Raw genomic sequence first — 22,700 nt, 5'->3', positions numbered from 1 at the left:
CTCGGATGTGCCAGTGAACTACGCCCTGCAAACTTCAATCAAACGTCTTTCAAAAACACGGCTGTACGCAAGGCATCATGTTGCGGGTATGCATGGGCAGAGCATCATCGGGAAGCGAAGCCTCTAACTAAATTTAGTACACAAAACAAGCAGTGACCACATATTACTAGCACATTGAAGCAGAACCAACAAGGAGGTGAAACAGCGCTGGAAAACAAGCGTTTGAAACGAAGGTAGGAAATATATCCGAACAGTAGCCAAGCATCAACAACCGAAACTCCTGTCTATGGGCGACCGACGGAAGTCAACCTCTGCGCTCTGGTCCGATTCGTCCACGCTCTCCGCCGCGCACGACGACTTCCGGCGGCGGCGGTTCACTGGGCGGCAAATATCTGGAGAGAGTGGATCGGCGGCGAAGTCATTTTTTTGACGTCGGGCGGCCATTGCCGAGCGGCCGCCGCCGAAAGTTCGTCGTTTTTTCGCTCCATGGAGGTTGGCCTTAAGTTTTTTTTTGTTTTTCAGATTGGTATGAGCAGGGATAGAAATAGTTGTGTTGCGAACCCATGATTTTCAGGAGGCAAGCTTCACTGCCAACATAGGTACCCTCTCCACTTGCCCTGCCTAGCCTCCGCAAGCGCAATTCCTTCCCAGAGTTCTCCCATACCAGAACCGGAGGAATGCATCACGTATACGTCATGGGTCTTGCCTCCATTCTTTCCTTTTGCATTCTTGCAGTGCGGCACACTTCTGGTGACGGCCTCGTTTTGCGCTGTACAGAATTTTGCGAGCTGTTCTTAAGAACACCTGCATTGTTGTCGGGTTGCTTTTGCACTACATTGAAATGGATCCCTCAGCGCACGCACATTTGGAGATAGTTTCGTTTTTTCCGTGCATGGCTGCACAGTGTGGGAACAAGGAGATAAAACGGACATACGTCCCTTTTCCTACGGCACAGAGTAAACCAAAGACACGCAGACATTCCGTATGTAGGTTTTATTATTTCTCTAAACTTTAAATCGTCTAGTGAAGCAACGCATCAACCAAATTACTGCTGTAGCCTTGAATAATTCTCAGTCACATGTCACGGTGCGCCGCATTTCAGCAATGCGAATTAATGTAGGTGCACTTGCGCAAGTGGGGCTCCCTCGAGGAGGGCGCGCGGAGTTTGGTTTCGAACTTCAGCTGTCTTTGCAGCACGCAGCGGTGTAATACTTGGCAGACACGATTATCAGCACACATTGTATACTATGCACTTGTCTGTTTAAAGTGACCAAACCTGATGAGGGGCCCTTTAAAGGTAGAGACAAGACTTGACAGAGAAACAAAAAGAATGAGCTTGGCGACACCTGCCACCACTAGTTATTTCAAAGGGAATGTGCATATCATTCATCCATCATCATCGATACCACCAGGAGGGGGTAAAAACGATAAATTAAATCGAGGAAGTGCCACCAGACATTCTAATGGCTTCTATCGCTTAGACTATGGCACCACACACAAGAAAAGTCTCATGAAGTGTTTGTGCGCAAGAGAACATCAAGATGCATGCGTGACAGGTGTCAACCTTCAGGACTTGCGTACTCTATGGGTTATCACAAAATTCATTCTGTCACATTTCGAGGTGTGGGAGTCACGACTAGACACACACTGCAAATAAGCAGTGTGCTTGCACAGTCACGCATACTAGTGCTGTGCAATGTGGATGAAAGGTGTTACACGTGTAGATGAAGATGGTCTTCTCACTTCTATATTGTTCCTTAACAGCAATGTACGTCTCAAAAATTATTCTGCGATAGAGAAAAACAACCCCTTGGCACATCAATGACAATGTGCCTCATTGTAAGGATCATGTGTCGATGCATGGTGTTAAGCCTAATGCCAATGATAGCAATAGCCTTTACAAATGTCACAATGCCTCCATGTACACACATACTTTTGAAGAGACTTTACAACAGAGTGTGAGAAGCAGGCTGGCCCTCAAAATTCATATCAGTCTGTACAACAAATACCACCCAGACAAGGCAATGTGTCCTGTCCAGAAATCAATGCAAAAAACCTGTAAAGAGAGAGAAGTAAGGGTAAGTAAGCAATGATGCTGCAGTTTGGAGAACATGACGTAAAGTGGTGTTGTGCGCAGTCCCACAAGATGGAGTGCTAAAAATGAACGGAACCATCAACACAACAGATCAGCTAATTAAAAATTCACCATTGCTTACTAATAAAGCATCTACAGCATTGAAATGTCACTGTTTCATCATACTTGGGCAATTTATTGCTCTATACACGCACACATAAAAAAACCATAACACACACAAACAATAACACACATGGTTAACTACTAAGATGTGTCAGAACTGGAGACCAGAGCAACACAAGTCATCGTGCAACAACTGTAGGCATTTTTATTCATCTACGAAATCTCTACCACTCCAAACTCCCTGGTCGGGGAAAGAGCAACATGGCTTCATGTAGTGATGTCACCGCACACACAAATGCCATTGGTAGATTCTCACCGGCTAACAGCAAAGCAGTGAACAGTAAACACCTGGCACAGATGTCTTTGGGTGAAATGGCTGCTTGCACATTGCAAACGGGGCAGTTTGAAAATAAGATAAAAGAATCACAGTAGAGCAAAGATAACAAAAACTACTCGCCAAAAAGAAGACTAAATGAAATCGCATTTTGAGCAGCAGTTAGAAGTGAACTGCACAGAGTAAGAATACAATGCAGACAGCGAGAAACTATTTAAGCGGAAAACTAATCTCTTGAAATAAGCTTTTGCAATAGAGCACTAATGCGAACTGGGCCCTTTTACGCGATTGCGCAGTAGTTTTTCTGGGTGACAATGCAATTAAAAACACTATGGCAAAAAAAAAAATGAAGAGAGCGCGAGGGAAAAGGGAGCACGGCACAATCACTCTGGTGTCATTCTAATCTAAAGGTGTTGTGGCCAGTTGCAACGCACACACAGTGACTGCAACAGCACGCAACCGTGGCCATCGAGCAGGAGCTCTACACGCCCACATTACACACATGCTCTGCAACGTCCTTTACTCGTCGCTTTACCGAAACTACCGACAAGTTCTATGCGCAAGTGCACCTCTCCGCCGCCTCGATGAAGCACATCAATATCAGTCCAATAAAAACCAACTTAAAAGCTCTCCTTTGCCGCCGAACGCACACAAAACCACGACTCTCTCGATGTCGCATAATCTCTCTAAGCTCTCGTAACGCCATGCATGCACAATGGCTGGGCAGTCCAAACGTCGGTGCAGCGACAACCTCTTTGGCAAAGTTTCCGTGCCCCTCAAGTGCACCGGATAGTTTTGGCCAGCCACCGCACAGCCGAGCTGATGGGCACGCGGAACAGTCCCTGGTGTTCCTTCACAAAGCGTTGCCATCCTGGTGCTGTAACCAGCTTGGCTGCGGTTGACGGGATCGAGTTGGCGGGCATCGGTGGAGGCCTAGGTCTCTAGAGGGGCGGCACATGCAATGCGCGTCGCAGCGGCTCCGTTCCTTGTCAGGAGCGCAGGCGGTGTGGCTGAAGGTGCATCGCAGGCCGCCGAAGATCTACAGGGTGAGAGGCAGAGAGAGAGAAGAGAGAGAGAGAAAGATGGGGAAATGGATACAGCATGCCTTCCGTCAGTGGGCCCAGCCAACTCTGCATGACCCCTTTGGACACCAACAATTGGAAGTTAAAAAGACGTCAAATAAATCGGAGTGCCAGATCTACATGTGACTCCGTCTCTCTTACTTGTGCTTCTTGAATTTCACGCTGAAGTGTCTACTTGATGGTGCAAGTAGTTTAAGACCCGTCGCCATCTTTGAATGCATTACTTGCCCTTATCATCCACAATGAATCGGAGGCACACAAAATCTGCAGTGACAGACCAGACAGAATGTATATTTTGCAGGAACAGAAAAGTGGCACGGTCTCTCGCCATAATAGCAAAACATGGCACATGTTTCACCCCAACGAAAGATGGTGCCACTATTTTGTTGCAGCAAAATTTCATACATTACGCATGTTAATTTCTTTTTCATGGAAGTAATAGTACAGTGGAATCTCGATGATACGAATCTCACGGGGTCATGAAAAAAATTCGTATTAGCCGAATTTCGTATCATCGAAACACAATTAAAACTAGCTAAATTAAAGAGTCGAGAGGTGAACTCACTCAGGTACACGTACGTAAAAAGCATTTACAGTATAGACCACTTATAACGTAACCGTTTATAGTAGTGCAGAACTGGCTACAACGCGGCCTTTTCCGACTCCCGTTTACCCTCCCATAGAACTCCATGTATACGCATACCGCTTACAGTGCAGCCGCGCGAGACGAAATTGCTGCTTCCGCGGGAAAATCTCGCCGACAAGGGCGGTAGCGAGCACGAGGTGTGCCCACCGATGGGAGAGGAGATCAACGACGGCGATGCAGAGGAGGAGCATGAGACGTGAAGCACGAGTCCAAGGGCGATAAAGTCGTCACCGCGCGCCGTATGTGAGAGTGAAAGCGCGCGGGGGACGCGCGCCTTCACGGACAGCGAACGCACAGCGGAGAGCAAACGCTACTTCCGTTGCGCTAAAGGCTGTGGGGGTATGGGAGGGAGGGCAACGCTGTGCTGCGGCGCCAAATGCATATCTTGCAACCTTGACACTGCGTCGTACTCCCTATTGGGCAACAGAAATAAGCATAATTTTCTTCTTCAATAAAATCACTACTACTATCTTGCAACCGAGCGCAAGGGTAACTGGCGATGCAATCTCCCCACGCGAAAGGAGCAAAGCAGGAAGGTAGCGCGGGAGGGAGGGAGAGGGGGGGGGGCGCCTGTGCCAGCTGTCGGTGTTGTCGCGCGCACCATATCTTGAAAGCGATCTCCACACGACTCTGACCTTTGTATGCGCTGTGCTTACGCCGCTCAGTTTCTGTTGAAGCGATAGACCGCACGAACCATCGCTTGCTGCAGCGGCCGCGCGTGGGGAAGCGCCGCTGCAGCGAGCGAAGAGACAAAAAAAATAAAGCACAAAAGCAACAAAAGTGCCACTGTTTCAAACTCCTCACGCCCAGTCGCCGCGTCCGCGCCTATGCACCAAAAGAGAAAGGGAAAACGCGCGTGACTGCGCGCTGTTCTCTTTCGCGGCCGTCGGTGGGGCAGCGTTTATTCGTATCAACAGACGCGGGTCGAAAATCTATTCGTAACAACCGTTCTCTAGCACATTGCAAAGTAATGGGGCTCGGCTGGGACCTCAGAAAAATTCGTATCATCCGGAAATTCGTATTAGCCGTGATCGTATCATCGAGATTCCACTGTACATTCAAATGAGGCATTAAACTGCATGCACCATAAAAAACCACCTCTGCACAAAATTTCAGAGCATGTAAGCCAGCAGTTTAGCCATCAGAGTCTTTTAAACCTGCGCTCCTGTTCACGTGACATTTGATATTTATTATGTTATGGACCACGAATGAGAATAACACATCCTTCATTTGTTTAATACAGAACTTATGCAATCATTACAAACCAACTAGCCTTAGGACCTCAACGTTTTCACTTACAAGTTTAGAGCTACGCTCCAAAAACACGCAATTCTGCATATATTTATTTTCAACATAGCATAGCACTAAGGGGTTACAACAGGACAGGGCAGGAGAGGGGGATACAAATGCAATGTACAACATTAAAGAAGAATGTCAACGGTTCACAGCACTGACATGTGGTTTTCAAATTGAAGAAACTGGAAGTATATGCGCAGCTGTAGAAAGAAAAGTGACCTCCTTCCGGTCATTTTTTGCCCGTCAGTGTGGCATCAAGCAAAAAAAGAAACTGATATCAGTGAGAAACCTAGAAGTGCTCGGCTGGTCATCATTGTCAGCTGGGGCTGCTAGCCATTGTTTAACAATGCAGCCATCGTTTTCCAGCATAGTAATTAAGTTATGCAAGAGGCTATGATAGAATACATCTTCAAGAACTCTGACAATTGTGCTATCCGCACTTTGGTCATTTTTTGTATGGTTTTCTGTGCATACGGGACTTGACAGAGGGTTTTTTTTTTTTTCAAGTTATTTATTTGTGTGGTTGTAATAAACTCAGCTGCAAGTAGTGTCATTATCCATCCTCTTCCCTTGTGTTCTGCTTGATACCCAAGAAACCACAATAGTGGTGTATTTGACAACAATGTAATTTTATAGACTTTGAACATCCTCATTTATGCAGCAACAACAAATCATTGAGTAGTATGTGAATTGACAAAGCCTGAGGGTTAGTGCGGAAAGCCGATTTCCCATTGCCTAGCAAAAAAACAACCGTGTCTTGAAACCCTTCAAGAGTATGTTTATTCTAGGGCAAGTAGCTGCAGGTTGCCTGACTGATGATAACGGGAAAATCCCTAGATTAATAAAAATATGGCAGGCGCTCAGAAGTCACAAGTGGCGGCTCATCAATATGCTTGAAAAGGAAAATGTACAATCATTGCATTCTAGCGGAACTAACATATGGGGCAGAAATTTGGAGGTTAACAAACAACACTGAGGGGAAGCGATGACCACACATTGAGTGGCAACGAAAAATTATAGGTGTAACATTGAATGAAAATGCACTCCGTACAGATGGTAAGCCAGCGAAGCTAAAATGAGCCCCCAAACGTGATTTCTTTCTTTTTCTTTCGTTCATTCTTTCTTGTCCCTGGCTCATACCCGCATACCCAATGCAGGTATGCACCACACATGATTTTATTATTGTTTATCGTGACGTAACTGACGAGCACGTGATGTTGACCTATCAGTCATGCTAGTCATACATTCGTCCCCTTCCATGGTAATTTTGGTATATACCAAGTGAACGAGATGCGAGTTTTCGATAGGTTTATTCCCACCGGAGGGTTTCTGTGGTCGGACCACGAGTGTTTCAGCCTAGGCATATACATTTGCTGTAAAAAGTAAGCTAAAAGACAGCCCTGCTTCATTTGGCCGTACTTGCCCTTATTTACCTGGCAGCACAAAAATTGGAATACAAGTAGAACACACACGATTGCTACACTTACAAGTGAATTATTAGCTAAAATATCACCAACCTATAATAACTTGCCCAATTTTAATATGCCCCGTATGTAATGCGCACCTAGTTTCTATGAGGTAAAAGTAGAAAAATAATATAATAATCACATCACAGCTCCTTAAAAATGTAGAAATCCAATACATGCCCAATTCTTTAATGTTAAAGAAAAATCTAGCGCACCTCCCATTCGGGCAATCGGGAAAAGGTGAAACCAGCAAAGTCTACCTTCTCAGAACGGCAATTTATTTGCACTTTCTTTAACAAGAATAGTAAACTGAGCATGTTGGTTGATTTGAAGGGTAGCTCTAGCGCTACCTTTAAAATCATCAATTACACTTTCTTCACTATTGCACACCCTTAAACTGCACTTTACCGCTGTCTACTGCATACATCATGTCTTCTGTATGGTTAATTGCATGTTATTTTGCATTTACCGAATGACTCGGCAACAATCACAAACACGATGGTGTCCTCTGCCTGGATTAACTACTTTGCTAGTCAGTCCCATGACAAAGTAAATAGTCCCGTGAAGCGAAACGAACTATATTTTGAATGAGCTTTTGCAATCAATACCTAGAAGCTGCACGTGGTGCTAGTTATCCATGCGCAGTAACTCTTTCTGTCACCATCTTGAGATGACAATAGTGACGACACTGGCTCTGGCAGCCACGATCACTGCAAGCACTGCTTTTATATTTGATTTCAACAAGCAGGCCACATTCAAACCAATTTGCTGAACTTAAGATGTATGAAGAATCGGTTGCCGACTACAACTGATTGGAAAAGTTTGGTTAACAGAAAACCAATAAAGCACCTTGTAATATATTTGCAATCTAAGCAAACATAACTTTCAGGCATGTTCGACGATATTTTCTCAATGAAAACAGGCCACTGCATGTGGAGGTCACGGTGCAGGCAGTGAAAAAAAAGAAAAAAAAAAACGAAGTTCAGAGCTCGATAGGCAGAGTTAACCAATGAAGACCATAGATTTATATCTATGTAACCCCACCTGCATGGTATTTTTGACCAAAGTATATCCTAAATAAAATTGGCTCTAGAGGAGACGAAAAATAATACAACAATAAAAAGACTATAAAATTGGGAAGAAAAAGATTAATAGGAACGGTTCTATGATAACTCGAGATGCGAGTAAGCAAAGGTGCGAGTCGACTCACTGCAGCAGCTTCCCCCCAATAGTCGGCCACCTGTCTTACATGAAAACGCCAGCGCGCATTCAGTTTTCTATTTCGGTACCACCAAATTTCCCTCGGACTCCGCGTCAGAATACATTATTACAGATTCGCAGGCGGCTTATAGAAACTATATGCGTGGTAGAATCACACCGCTGGCATGCAAAATTCTTAGTCAAGCTAATAAGACTCGCGCTGCACCGAAGCAGCTGATATGGGTACCAGGTCACGAGGGGGTTGAGGGAAACGAGCGTGCACATGCTTCAGCCCGAGCTTTTCTTCCCCAGGATCCTTCTACGTCCTCCTTTGCTGACTTTGTCTCCCCCTCTCCGTTAACAACATACTCAGAGATACTACAGCATCTGCACCTTGAGAGGCAGAAAATGCCAGGGCCTGCTAAGGGTCTTAATAAATCAGAAGAGTTTCACCTCTGTCGGCTACAAACTATGTCATTTAATAATCCATCTAGGCTTCATGCCATAGAGCCCGAGTCTTTTTCGGCGCAGTGCAAAATTTTTTTAGCGCCTTCGGATAGTACATTTCCCCGGTTAGTAGGTTTTTTTTTCCCAGTTTATATCCAGATCATATGAACGATGTTCTAATACCTCGTCTACTCAAGTGTGTGTCACTTTGGTTTGTATTGCCACCTAAAAACTAGACGCACTAAAACATGAGGATGCTGCTCCCATATTAAAACACTAACCGAACCCATCTACCTTGCACGCAAGACAGGGAGTGGCTTTGAGGCTATGTAGTAATTTGGGGGAAAAAAAAAAACGAAGGCCTAGCCTTATATTTGAATGGTGACCACACTGGAGATCAAATGCTGCAGGCAAACGCGGAAGGTGTTAATAAGGGAGAAAGAAGGAGGAGAGGTATTGCAAACTCACCGCACATATGTCACTGACCTAGAAGTGCGAAAACACAAAGCAAGCATTAGGAGAGGCGCAAGACATGCAGGCGTTAATGCGTGCAGGCACTGCAGACAAAGGTGTAACAATGCTACATACAGGCTTGTAATACAACCAAGCAAGCAAATAAAAGAGCAGTCGTGAGTAGCTGCACAGAAGCAATGCACGAAGCAGTTCACATTTTCAGACACACCACACGACATTGCACAAGGCCAGAAGGGGCAAAAGATATCGACCGACAGTACGAGTAGCAAGTACAGCAACAGTACAAGGGCCCATTCACACTTGCGACTAGGCGAGGTCGCGCAACCGATTACGACTGGCGACCAGACAGCTGTTACTCAAGACGAACGATGTTCACACTGACAAATGCGACCAACAAGTTGCTAAACCGAAATGTCTCGCGATATGGCGTGCACGTCTGCTTGAAATGTCATCGCCGCGTAAAATAAGCGTCAGTGTATACGGACGTCCTGTTCCTTCGCATCTGATTGGTTCAGCTGTTCTGCGACTGCGGTGGCGCGACTGAAAGATCGAGCAGTGAGCGACTGGCCCAAAACAGTCGCATTTTAAGAAAAGCGACCATTTGCGACTACTTGCGACTGGTGGCTTTGGTCGCGCGACCTCGCCTAGTCGCAAGTGTGAATGGGCCCTAACTCACTTATAGTAGTTGGTGGCATTGTAACAGGGCTCAAATTAGGGCAAGCTGGTTAATAATGCAGAACAAGTTTTTGCACTGACAGACAAGGAAAGAAGATGTCTACCAGCGCAACCTTATTCAACCATAATGAACACCTGCATTCCCTGTTGTGCCTTACTGTCAATTGATCTGCTTGGGCTACAACAGTCTTCAATTACAGTCACGGACTGATAATTCGGACATGCTTAATTATTCAGACAGCTTTATGGCACCACCATTGGCCCCACAGTGAAGTGCAGTAGACTTCCGTTAATTCTACTCTGGTTAATTCGATCCTGACTGTAGGTCCTGGCCGGCGCCCGTGCATTTCTATGGGCCCAAACTTTGTTTTGATCAACAGAGCTTAGTGCACAGTGGTGCGTTAAACACACATTAAAATCACCCATTGAAAATGTCTATTTTTGGCCTGCCCTGCGAAAATTTTAAAGCAATAATGGTGGCTCACAATGTCAGATAACGGTATTTACCCAATTCTAACACGCATCTTTTTTTTTCCCCATTCAAAAAATGTCATCCACTATTAGCACACTTTCTTCCCAAAATGATGATTTAGAAAATCGCTCCCGTCGGAACAACCTTATTCTTTATGGTCTAACAGAATCTGAGCATGACACTAATGAATCGCTGCAATTGCAAGTTCGAGCATTTTTTACTGACGCACTCAAGCTTGATTTTCCCCAAATTGAGCGATTACATAGGCTTGGTAGACTTAGAGGTGGGAGACCTCGCCCCGTCATTATGAAACTGCTGGATTTTCGTGAAAAGATTAGTGCTCTAAAGAATGGATATAAACTAAAAGGCTCTCAGTGGCGCATATCCGAAGATTTTTCTTCGAACATACGCTCCATCCGTAAAAAACTATGGGACGCTACAGCACCATTCCGTAACAATGGTTCAGTGGTACACCTCAGGTACGACCATGCGTTTGTTGATAATCAGCTCTACAATTGGGACGTTGTTTCCAACTCGCTTGTGAAAGCTCGTGATGGTGCCACTCACCATCATTTACCGCGCTCCCAAGTGAACAATCCTTGACTTAACAATGTCATGCATGATAAACTCTGTATAATAAATCTTAACGCAAGAAGCCTATCTAACAAATATTCAAGCTTTTCCTCTTTGGTGGCATCACATTCCCCGCATGTTATCGGCGTCACTGAGACCTGGTTACATAGCGACATATATGACTGCGAGGTAACCCCCCCAGGATATAACGTCTTAAGAGTAGACAGAAAAGAGGGCAGAGGTGGAGGCGTTGCTCTGTTTTTGCGCTCTGACCTACAGTATTCTGTACTACAATCCCCACCTGAAATCGAGACGATTTGGTGTAAGGTGCACATTAATAAAACGAATGTAATCATTGGTGTGTTTTATCGACCTCCCAAATATACCCCGAATGAAATAACGATCCTTAACGCGTTCATCCAAGAGCGCGGTTTTGGCTCTTCAAATTTAATCTGCATGGGGACTTTATAGTACCTACCATTTCGTGGGCTTCATTATCGGTAACAGGTGATAACACCAATCTTTCTAGAGAGTTGCTTGAATTTTCACTATCCCTTGGATTGAAACAAATTGTATCTGATCCTACTAGAGAGTCCAATATACTAGATTTGATTTTCTTAAATGCACCGCTCATTACAAGTGGTTTTGAGTGTGAGATTACTGACGGTATTTCCGATCACAAAGCTGTTATTGCTACTATTAATCTTTCAGTTTCAAGGCACCACTATGAATATACCAGTTTTTATGATTACAATCATGCAAATGATACATCCATACTTGATACATTAAGCAATTCATTTGATAGATTCTCCCGGATATGCACTTCCAGTGATATCAATGCTATAGTATCCCATTTTGAAACCATTGTTAAAACTTGAATAGAGCGCTATGTGCCATTAAAAACGAAAAAGAAAAACATCAACCTTCCTTGGATAACACGGGAAATACTTCATTTGAAGCGTCGAATAGCCAGAGCACGTCGGAAGCGCCATATGAATGCCGAAACAAATGACCAGTTTCGCCTTATGAAGGAAGAACTTCACCAAAAAATTCATGCAGCTAAAAACTTCTATTATCAGTTCACTCTACCTAATTTGGTTAAAAATAACCCAAGAAAATTTTGGAGTTCGATTTCGCCTATGAAAAATACCACCCAGACATTTTATTAGATGATTCAGAAATAAGTGATCCTGGTGCTATTGCTAAAGCATTCAATGACTATTTTCAATCAGTATTTACACAGGACAATGGTGAAATTCCTCCTTGCTCCACGTCAACTAACATATCCTGTGCAATTACCAATGTTAAAATATCTAAGCAAGGAGTCCTGAACCTTATTTTAAATCTTGACACCAAAAAAGGCTGCAGTCCGGACAATGTCAACAATGTGTTCCTTCATCGTTATGCGCTTTGGACATGTCAGTACCTAACATTAATTTTTGAAAAATCAGTGTCTACTTGTACAGTTCCTTGTTCATGGAAACGGGCTAGAGTCATTCCATTGTTCAAATCAGGGCAGAAACAATCCTTTCTAAATTACAGACCCATTTCTTTAACTTCTCATACATGCAAACTCCTCGAACACATAATTTATAAACACATTATCACTTTTCTCGATTCTAATAACATTTTGTGCAGCGCTCAGCATGGATTTCGTAGTGGTTTTAGCACAATCACTCAATTAACTGAATTTACTCATGACATCGCTTTTGCTCTTGATTTAGGTCATCAAGTAGATGCGCTCTTCATTGATTTCTCCAAAGCATTTGATACTGTACCACATCATAAACTTTTACATAAACTAAGCCTTATCCTTAATAACCCTCTTCTTGTTGACTGGATCCGTAGTTTTCTTTATAATCGTTCACAGTATGTTTCCTTTAATTTATCAAACTCCCCTGACGCATCAGTATCTTCCGGAGTACCCCAAGGTTCTATTTTAGGGCCTTTGCTTTTTTTGCTTTACATTAACGACATTCCAAACTCTGTTTCGGTAAAAATTCGGCTTTACGCAGACGACTGCGTTCTTTACGTCATTTCTACACCTAATGATCATAACACTCTGAATCAATCTTTTATAAACTTTTGTGAATGGTGTGTACGCTGGCAAATGAACATCAACTTTAAAAAAACAGTCGTCATGTCCTTTCACAAGCATGCTAATTGCTCATTTTTAATTACTCCTATAAATCCACTTTTGTGCCGCGCGCATATGAATATAAGTATTTAGGCCTCCTTTTCACTCCAAGGTTATCCTGGTCAGATCATATTTTAACAACTTGCAACAAAGCATTGAAAAAACTTGGTTACCTGACCCGAACCCTACGTGTTGCCCCGAAAGAAACTAAACTCCTTACATACAAATCACTTGTAAGACCTATTCTTGAATATGCGGCTACCATATGGAACCCTTACAAAATTTCGGACAATCAGAAAATTGAATCTGTTCAGAAAAAGGCGGTTCGTTTCATATACCGCCGCTACGACAGAATGTTTTCACCCTCATCTCATCTGCATATGCTTGGTTTAACCCCTCTCTCCCACCGGCGTCACATCAATTCCCTGAAACTTCTGCACTCTTTATTTCACTCTCCGTATTATGCCTCCCCTAACACATATCTGACCCGTGCAAAGCCCCTGAATACGAGAAACAGCAATAAATTAAACTTATCAGTCTTTTTTGCTCGCACCAACACTTTTAAATACAGTTTCTTTCCTAGGACTATTGAACTCTGGAATGATCTGCCTGGTTCTATCCGTTGTTTACCACATAAAGAATTTGGAGATGCTATTGAGAACTCCCTTTAACCATGTTTTCATATATGCTTCTTTTTGTGATTTGTATTTGTCACATTGTATTCACCCACTCCTGCAATAGCCCTCCAGGGCTGCAGTATTTGTAAATAAAATAAATAAATAAATAAAAAGTGAGCGAAGTACTGTGATCTCAGCCTTTGTATGCTATGCTGCGTAACAAGGCTGTATTGCGGTGAAGCTGACTAAAAAAAAATCGATCAGAGTAGCCAATTTTAGAAAAGCGGCCGCCACTTTGCACCATATATTAGACTCACGAGTCACGTCCATGTTTTTTTTTTCTTTTGTTTTTTGCAAGAAAATTGAGGGCGTGTTAGATTTCTACTATGTTAGAGAGCATTAATATGTTATACCTAGGCGATGCCACTATAGTGCCGCTTTCTAAACGAATACTGTATTTACTCGAATCTAACGCGCACTTTCAACACTACCCTAAATCTGCGTCGGCATTTCAAAATGGCCGCCTCGCACGCGCGTCGTGCCTAGCTACCGTAGCATGCGGAAGCTTCCTCCGTGTGCTGCAGTACACGTGCTTAGGCAATAGTCTACCGTCTGTCTTCACGTTCTCAGCGTCTGCTCTATCAGCATGAAGTACCGAGTTCATCACGATGCCGCATTTAAAAGGAAAGTGATCATCTGTGCGGAGACGGACGGAAATCGGGCCGCATCACGGGCGTTCGGAGAATCCGAAACTTGCGAGCGGGACTGGCGCAAACAGAAGGAGAGGATTTTCGCCAGCAAAGCAATGCGGAACGGTTTCAGTGGACCGAAGCAGGACGTAATCTGCGACGATCCACTCCGGCGATACGATCAGGCTTGGCCCTATCTTGAAAGCAATCTGCGACTGGTAAAGTCCGCCGCGCGCCGTGTTTTCGCCGCGTTGAAGCGAGAGGCATGCTAGCACGAAGGCGCGCTTCGTCTCCAGCGTTTTGACAGTTCGTTTCCGCGGTCAGCGAGCGAGGTGTGTTCATGTTTGCTTGAGCGCGCGTGACACCGTGCTTGTTAATAGCGGTCTACTAATTTGCTACCGCATTCGATGCATCGCCTTTCGGGCGAAACTGCGACTTTTTTTATTCATCGCAGCATCAGTGCATCGGGAGGAAATCTATTTTACCAAATTTTTCCTCACGGAAAACGGGCGCGCGTTACAATCGAGGAAGCGTGAGAATCGAGTAAATACGGTAGTTGTGCTAGCCGTAGAGGCATCCTCAAACGTTCAAACCGGGCGGAACTTCGGCATCGGTCTGTCGTTGGAGGGGGCCACGGGAGATGGTTTTTGCGTGCGCCGCAACGTGCGCTCCTTCCAAAAATGCAGCATCTCTAATGCGCTGGATGGTACTGAATATAGCGCACTGTTTGAAGTGTTTAGGGGCATTTAATGTTATCACTACGTTACTTTTATACTTTGAACACATAAGAAGCGGACACGCGTTTGATTCTGGGGTATTAGGATCGAGCAAATGTTGCCAAATGAATCAGCGGTGGGTTATGACATTTCTTTCTGCATATTACTTAACCCTTTTTCTCCTGTTGATGAGTATAGCTGTCATGAGATTTTGTACCAAAATGACCGAACGACAACTATACTCGTCATGAACAAAAATTTGTCATATGGGGAACCAATGACGACTATACTCGTCATGAACAAAAATTTGTCATACGGGGAACCAATGACGACTATACTCGTCATAGTTGTGTTTCTTGACGCTAGATGGCCACACTTGTCCATGTTGTGCCATGTGTGCCATGGCTTTCACTGTATTTAACTATAGCCGCCTCTGATAACGCTGCAAGAAACATGGCTGCCTCCTCGATACGAGGCAATGAAAGCGCGTGTAAAAGGAAGTTCTTCGACGACTGCTCGTCAAACGACAGCTCTCTAGAGCTTTTTACGGATACAGAAAGTGACGTATTCTCGTCTGAGGATTCTGATGACGATTCTGTGGATGGACCGGAGACCTAGCGGCTGCCTGTGAGTGCGAACTTGGCCTCTGTGCCGCGCCTTACTTCGAAGTCTACCATACCAAGACTAACTGTGTTAGGAGCTGTGGAAAAGTAACCACTATTGATGTATGTGTTTTTGCACCGTTTAGGTTAATTTTTTTCCTTGCATTCTCTTCTTTCATAGTTTATCGAGCAGTGACAAACACTTTTTTGCAAGACACTGCGGCCATGCGGTAAAGCCATCTTCGAGCTATTTTTTTACGCAATTAGTGAAATAAGGGAACCCCAGTGAATTGAAATAATGGTGCCGTTTTAGTCAGAAAAAAAAAAAACTACAAATTAAGCAACAAAAAAAGTGCAGTATATTTGGTACAATTTTCTTCTTTTTTTAATGGTAGGGAAAGAGTTAATTCAACCCACCAGATAATTGCAATAATTTTATCGGTCCCATAATGGTCAAATTACAGTTGACAGTATAAGGACGACCGAAATTTTGGACATTACAACTCGCCGTTCGGTGATTTGGACTTCATCTGCGCAATCACGTTCGGCCACCAAGTCAAGCAGAAAGAGCAATACTTCTGCTTTGATACAATGCTGGTGTAGCCAGCTACAATGGCGGCATCACTTTGAAATGGAAACTAGCGAAGCCTAATCAAAGCAGCAGTCGCCGACCGTGCCCAAACAAGGGACACGCCAAGCCAAACCGCTAAAATATAAAGGCTGCATTTGTGGTTTGTTGTGCGATTTCAGCACTTCCAGCATTTTTTTCCCCCTTATGTGCTAAATAGCAACACAGTCGTGGATGACTTCTTTGATTGCTGTTATAAGTTTTTTGTTGCTCAGAGTCATCAAGCAGCTTCAAGTGGCGCCAATTTCACTCTCGATGTCTGCGTTGATAAGGATGGCGACGAAGTGATGGAAGTGCGGTACAACTCTTGCAAAGAAGCTCTCAATTGTTCAACTAGTGGAGCGCAGTCGACCTCTGTTTAAATGCCGTGCATGCATTGACTGTGCTGTCGTCTATCAGTAGCGACAGCATGACAATGGTCAAGATCTGAACCAACCAGTTTCCAGGCAAGTTTACATGCACACAGCAACATGTTGACAAGCTTTGTTGGCCACTTGTAAAATAAATTCACTTATTTTATGTTGATCATGATATTTCAAACTCAATTATTCTGACTTCTAGGTAGTCCCTGTCGAGTGCAAAATATTGGTCAGCAACTTTACGAAAAGTAGGCAATTCGAGACAATCATCACTTTGGCTGGCCAAGATCCTTGACAAGCGCAGACAACAGGAACTACAGAATTGCCGCTTAAATGGAACAGCAGCCTATAAATTGGGTGTCTTTATATTTGGGTAATGCAAGAAAATATTCGTTAATCGGAACCAAAATTTTCTCAACTCTTGTAAATAGAACCACAAAAAGCAAGCTCTTAAGGATTTTTCAGAAGGAGGTAGTATCTGAAATATATATTTTGCAACACCTGTCTTTTATCTAGAAAGCTATCCTTAAAAAGTGGTGGCAAAGACTCGAGCACGCAAAAATCTGATAATATTTTGGACTTGCAGCATGCCATTCAATAATATGGACAATCACATGTTATTCTTCCACCTACCGTAAAATTCCGAGCAAGCGCCCCCACCCGTGCAAGAGCTCCCCCTGACTTCACTGCTAATTTCAAATTTCCACGCCGTTCCAGGAAAGCCCCCCCCCCCCTCCCGCTCCGCACCAACACTGGCCTGCCAGATCCAGTCCACAAAACTAATGGCAAATTCGGCAAATCGCCCCGATGAGCCATTTCATTGAATCATGGTCGTACCCGCGCGCCCCAGTGGGCACACGAGTGCATCGGGGCGAACTGCGGCTGGCGGTCTGTAGTTCACGGACTGCCGGCCGACGGCGAGATCTGCCTCTCGCACGCACAGAGGAGTTCCCTGCGGCACAGCGACGTGACCACTCGGCGACAGAGGAGTGGTCGCGGCTACGCTCTGGCATCGCCGGCAGCTTCACCGCTGCTATCACTCGCCACCGATATCGTCGCTAGGCCTTTTTCAGTTCACTTCGAATCTGTAGCGGACGGCGCTTCAGCACAGACCGCCGACGCTCCCAAGCAGCAATGTTTTGTTACCGTCGTTGCCGCTTTACCCTCTCCTCGCAATAATTTCACACGATGAAGAAAACATGCTGATATTTGCGGCGCCACCAGCTGTGATGCGAGCATGGCCGAGCCGCGGTTCGCTGTCCGCCGTCGGTAGCCATGCACTGCAGCTGAGCTTCACTTGTATCGGAACTCTCATTAGTGCTAAACGTTTCACCGTGGACATGGTTTTTAATAAAGTGAACATTACACATCACTTTACTCTAGCGGACATAATTTTGCCTGGAATAGAAGCTGCATAACCAATGTTCGTGTCGCCGGTCGCGGCGACGCGCCGGTGCAGCGTCGATGCGCTCTTTCTGTAGCTATTTCGGTGGTTTTGAGAGTGATAAACACCACTAACACATCTTTGGCTTATTAAAGTTCATGTTCAATAAAATTTTAATGCTATTGCCACTGCGCTTCTTTTTTTTTTTTCGGGAAAATTTTGTCGTGGCCATCTTGAATTTTGGTGCCGTTCCGGGATCTCGCTAATTTTGATGTATTCGGCTGCACATCGGTTAACTTGGACAAATCTCGGAGCTCGGCGAGCACAGAGCTTCGCAAAAGAGCAAGAATGGCACCAATGTCCAGCCGAAATGAAGTGGTGGAGCCCAAATCGCCATAGTCATCAGCGGAAATCGTACATGGATGAGAGCAGCTCCAGAACACTTCGTCCCTATTTTTGCGTTTAAAGCGTTCATTCTTGGGTTTACTGTCAGGCATAACAACGCATCGGCTGCGTGCTTTCATAAGTGCATAGTCACCATCCATGATTGCATGGATGCGGTTTCATTCATTGCGGCAAACAGTAGCTTCGGTTTGACTGTGCCAAGCGCTCAAGGATGAAGAGCACCAGCTACATCACGACGGACGAACTATCTGTTGGTGACCAGTTCACTGGCTAAAAAATAATTGGGAAAGCGTGTCTCAGATGAAGACGCGCGCTGCGGCCGCCCTGGAAGGAAGTTGCGAGGCCTTCACCGCTGGGAGCGCTAATCAGTTACAAGTTGACGAGAATTGTAGCTTTCGCACTGCTATTGTGCAAAACAGAAACCGGATTTACCGATTCAATCACCAAAGAAAATTGGCCCTCGAATAAATACAAGTGCCATCCTTGCACAAGTTTAGAGAGTGCTTGCAATAAGTAAATCTGACTAGTACAGTTGAAACCCACGATAATGAAATTTCACGACAATGAAATTCTCGCAACAACGAAATATTTTCGTATCCCCGGCGAACCCCCATAGGATTCAATGCACTTCGTACCTCTCGACAACGAAATGTTAAACTGCAATCCCACAACAACGAAAATTGACGGGACATTTCCCCACACATTACCTACTTGCGCAAGGTCAGCAGACTCCAAATTGCACTCAAATGTCGTTGCTTCACACTTCAATTGCGTAAAGTACCACCACATTGCACGCATCTTTGTTTACAAAAACGGCACGGTGCCGGAAGCAGCTGCATGAGCCGGAAGTTGTCATGGCCTACGTGTTGTTGCTTGTTTAGACTATCTTTATATTTTTTTCATTTTTTTTTACGTACAGCCGCATCGCCATCGACCTGTTATTGGCAGATTCCACTGCCACGCACCACGGAAGAACCGTTTAATAAGAAGGATGCACGCAAATCAGATGCTGATGCCGAGAAAACTACTGACAAAAAAGGTAGCTCCATGTTGCCTCCAAAGTGCAATGTTTCTTGATGTTTGTTTGTTTTTCATATTGCTTGCCGTGGACACTGTAACTGTATCGATCGAGGCGGACACCTGAACTATGCCAAAGCGCAAGCGCGCGCGCTTAGGTGACACCGTCTGGAAAGTGCAAAGTGCGATTGTGTAGCACGCCTGCGGCGTATCCCCGCTAGTACGGAGGTTATATTTCTCTGCGCATGTAGTTAGTAACGGCCACAGAAAGAAGCGCGAAAGAAAGAGGCGTACACTTCGCAAAACCCGATGTGTCGTCGCCTCTGCAGTAGATTAAAAAAAAGAAAAAAGAAAACTTTGTCCCCGGCCCGTGTTTTTCTTTATTTTTTCTCGGGTGCCATCTCAGATTTTCCGGACCCGTGCGCCGCAACGACCGCTCTCTGCCTCTCTGCGCCATGTCGTCTGCTAGCCTACTGTTTCGGCTGCCGTGAATGGTACACGGAAATCTAAGATTCCCCAGATTTTGGAATATTAGTTCGTAGTACTGAGTATCGTTAACATGACTAGGAAACTGAATACCGATTGTTATTCTGAATTTTCGCTTTAAGTTCTCGTTTTGCTGACCATTTCTTGTATTTGTCATGTGTTATTTCGCAACAGTGAAATTTTTCGTTATACCTGCCGATTTCATTATTGCGGGGTTCAACTGTACACGCTAACTTGAAAAAGCATAACATTTTGAGCCACTTGCGAGAATCTTTCATGGCTGTCTACTATGTCTTTCTCTCACCCCCAAAAACACTGTAGCTGCCTACCTTTATTTAAGAGAGAGGAGCTCTGCTCTGCGAGGGCAATGCACTGTTGAGGTTTTATCACTGAAAAGTGTGATCATGCGGTCAATTTACACGCAAGGTTGAAGTTCGTGTAGACAAGTATCCTGCCTGCACATTCCATCACTCACACAATAAATCTGGCACCAATACAAGAAAGATCTGTAGACAGTAAAAGTTGACATCCAGTAAACTGCAACAAAGGAAGGGCAAACAAGTTCAAAGAAATAATGCTGACAACTACAAGAAAAATTTATCGTTCTACAGAACTGCCAGATCTCTTGCTCAATAAGGAAGCTGCTTTAACCATTAAGCTAACCAGCAACATAGTATCAAAGTGAAATAATAAACGTGTGGCAAACAATTATGTTCTACAGCAGCCTTAGATGCAGCCCTGTGAAAGGAATATGCCGATACACTTTGCACATTTTGTTGAACCACTCTTGGTAATTGTATTTGGATCTAATATTACCAATGATAAGGTTGCGCAGATAACCAGAAACATGAGGACTTGTACATCTCACGCACCTTATCTGCAAGTACAGTGGAATCTCGATGATACGAATCTCATGGGGTCACGAAAAATATTCGTATTAGCCGAAATTCGTATCACCGAAACGCAATTAAAGCTAGCGAAATTAAGGGGGAACGCGGGGATCAGATCGCGAAAATTGCGAGAAAAATCAATTTTTGAAAACCATGCGTTTCGGTATCTGCAATGCCTAATCTACGCTGTATCAAAATGGTTTGGCTGCAAACGCACTAAAAGTGCCCGAAAATGATTAATTCGTCAGTGCGCAGGGTGAGAAAACAGCTTTAAATCGCGCAAAATCACCGCAGTTCACGGAGTCATATCTCGTATTTCCCGCCGAGCGCCGCCATCTTGGTATCGTTCGAAAGCTCAAACTTTCGCCGTTCCGCTTCTCAATTCGTCCGTAGTCGCCATCTTGTAACAAACGCACAAACACAAAAGAAGCGCGGGTCTGTGAGAGGTAGTCACACGGGCCCTTCGATGAAAGCGGGCCTCCGATTAGCTGCCGTGCTGAAAGGAGTCTCTCCATTGGTTGCTGCTATGACAGGGGCAAGATGGCAACAGCAGTTGTCTGCTTCGTAAACCACGCCGGTGTCTTCACTTGACACGCAGAATTCAGGTTACTGAGAGATCCCAGGTTAGTGATAGGTCGTCACTCGTTGGAGAAGAAATTTTGGATGAAGCACGCCTTCGGAATACGAACGCACAAGCCTCCTACGGCAAGAAAAATACGGCGATTAGCGGGAGAAGCGGAGGAGCACCCGACTGAACGTGCCGCACTACCTTGCACCGTGGATTACGTGCCGCGCTATCTTGCACCATGCGACTCCGGCAGCGAAACAGACAATCGCCCTGTGCCATCGGCACCGATAACACAGTCGACGGAAGACGTGCCAACGGAGGCTCCCGCGCTTCGGCGTACGGCCGCGCGAATCAGCCGAGATCGTATCTCGATAGACATAGCTCGCTGCCACTAGGCAAAATGGCGCAAACACAAAGAACGCGGCCCGAAGCACAGCAGCCACTCCGTCCGGCCGATGGCACGCGTAAAAGGCGGAAAAGCACAAAAGCAACAAAACCGCCACCGCTTCAAACTCTTCGCACCCAGTCGCGGCCTCCGCACTGTCCGGCGCCACGCCTCCGCACCAAAAGAGAAAGGGAGAAAGCGCGTGACTGCGCGCTGTTCTCTTTCGCGGCCGTCGGTGGGCCGGTGTTTATTCGTATCAACCGACGTGGGTCAAAAATCGATTCGTAACAACCGTTCTCTTGAACGTTGCAAAGTAAGGGGGCTCGTCCGGGACCACAGAAAAATTCGCATCATCCGGTAATTCGTATTAGCCGTGATCGTATCATCGAGATTCCACTGTATTACCTTCAGTTTTTACAAAGCCATAATATAAAAAGAACACTAGCACTGTTCCTGCTTTCACAGACACCAAATTATTGGGTGCAGTCCAGATAGTCGTCAAGGGGCAATGGTGATCAATCCAGTGTTAATAATTAGTCTCAGTGAAACTGCACATTCTTTCAGATGCAACATTACTGATGGATGTCAAGTTGTTTTCGAGGCAAACAATCTGCTCTACAAGGCTTGGTTATTGGCACAGACACATTCTTATGTAAGCCATCGTGTCTTTGACCATCAGGACAACTTGTGTTTGCGAGTGCAAAAAAGCTGGCGAGGAATTGTACGCTATGTGACAAAACAGATCAAGATCGCAGAGTTTCTTGCCCACATCTACAGCCTACACGTGATCTCAAAGTTGCAATCGTAGAGAAACTGCTTTTTTCAGCTTAAAGTAAAAGGAAAAATTACTTCCATGTTTACAAGTTGAAGTGTCGTTCACCATAACCACAGGACATAGAATACAAGAGCAGAGTTTCACGGCGCATTCAACTAGTCGCTTTCGAGCGTTCGGGCA

At 44.9% G+C, this 22,700-nt stretch overlaps 1 protein-coding gene across 6 annotated transcripts in view; it reads right to left on the bottom strand.

Annotated features, from left to right (window-relative positions):
• LOC119450892 (choline/ethanolaminephosphotransferase 1-like) overlaps nt 1-22,700 on the bottom strand; it is a 73,201-nt gene that overhangs the window by 2,842 nt on the left and 47,659 nt on the right. Inside the window, exons 9-10 of one of the 6 annotated variants that reach the window (XM_037714369.2) lie at nt 9,137-9,154; nt 2,377-3,570 (exon numbers count right to left, since the gene is read on the bottom strand). The exons of 3 other annotated variants lie outside the window; for them this stretch is intronic. In XM_037714369.2, the coding sequence (XP_037570297.1) occupies nt 9,147-9,154 (8 nt within the window). In that variant the 3' untranslated portion in view covers nt 2,377-3,570; nt 9,137-9,146. Of the gene's footprint in view, nt 1-2,376; nt 3,571-9,136; nt 9,155-22,700 lie in introns of those variants that run through there. 2 more of the 6 variants (XM_049666314.1, XM_037714368.2) reach the window with 2 other exon arrangements.

This window comes from Dermacentor silvarum, chromosome 4 (assembly GCF_013339745.2).
Source record: "Dermacentor silvarum isolate Dsil-2018 chromosome 4, BIME_Dsil_1.4, whole genome shotgun sequence".
Taxonomy (NCBI): Eukaryota; Metazoa; Arthropoda; class Arachnida; order Ixodida; family Ixodidae; genus Dermacentor; species Dermacentor silvarum.
This window is presented reverse-complemented; position numbering and strand designations above follow the sequence as displayed.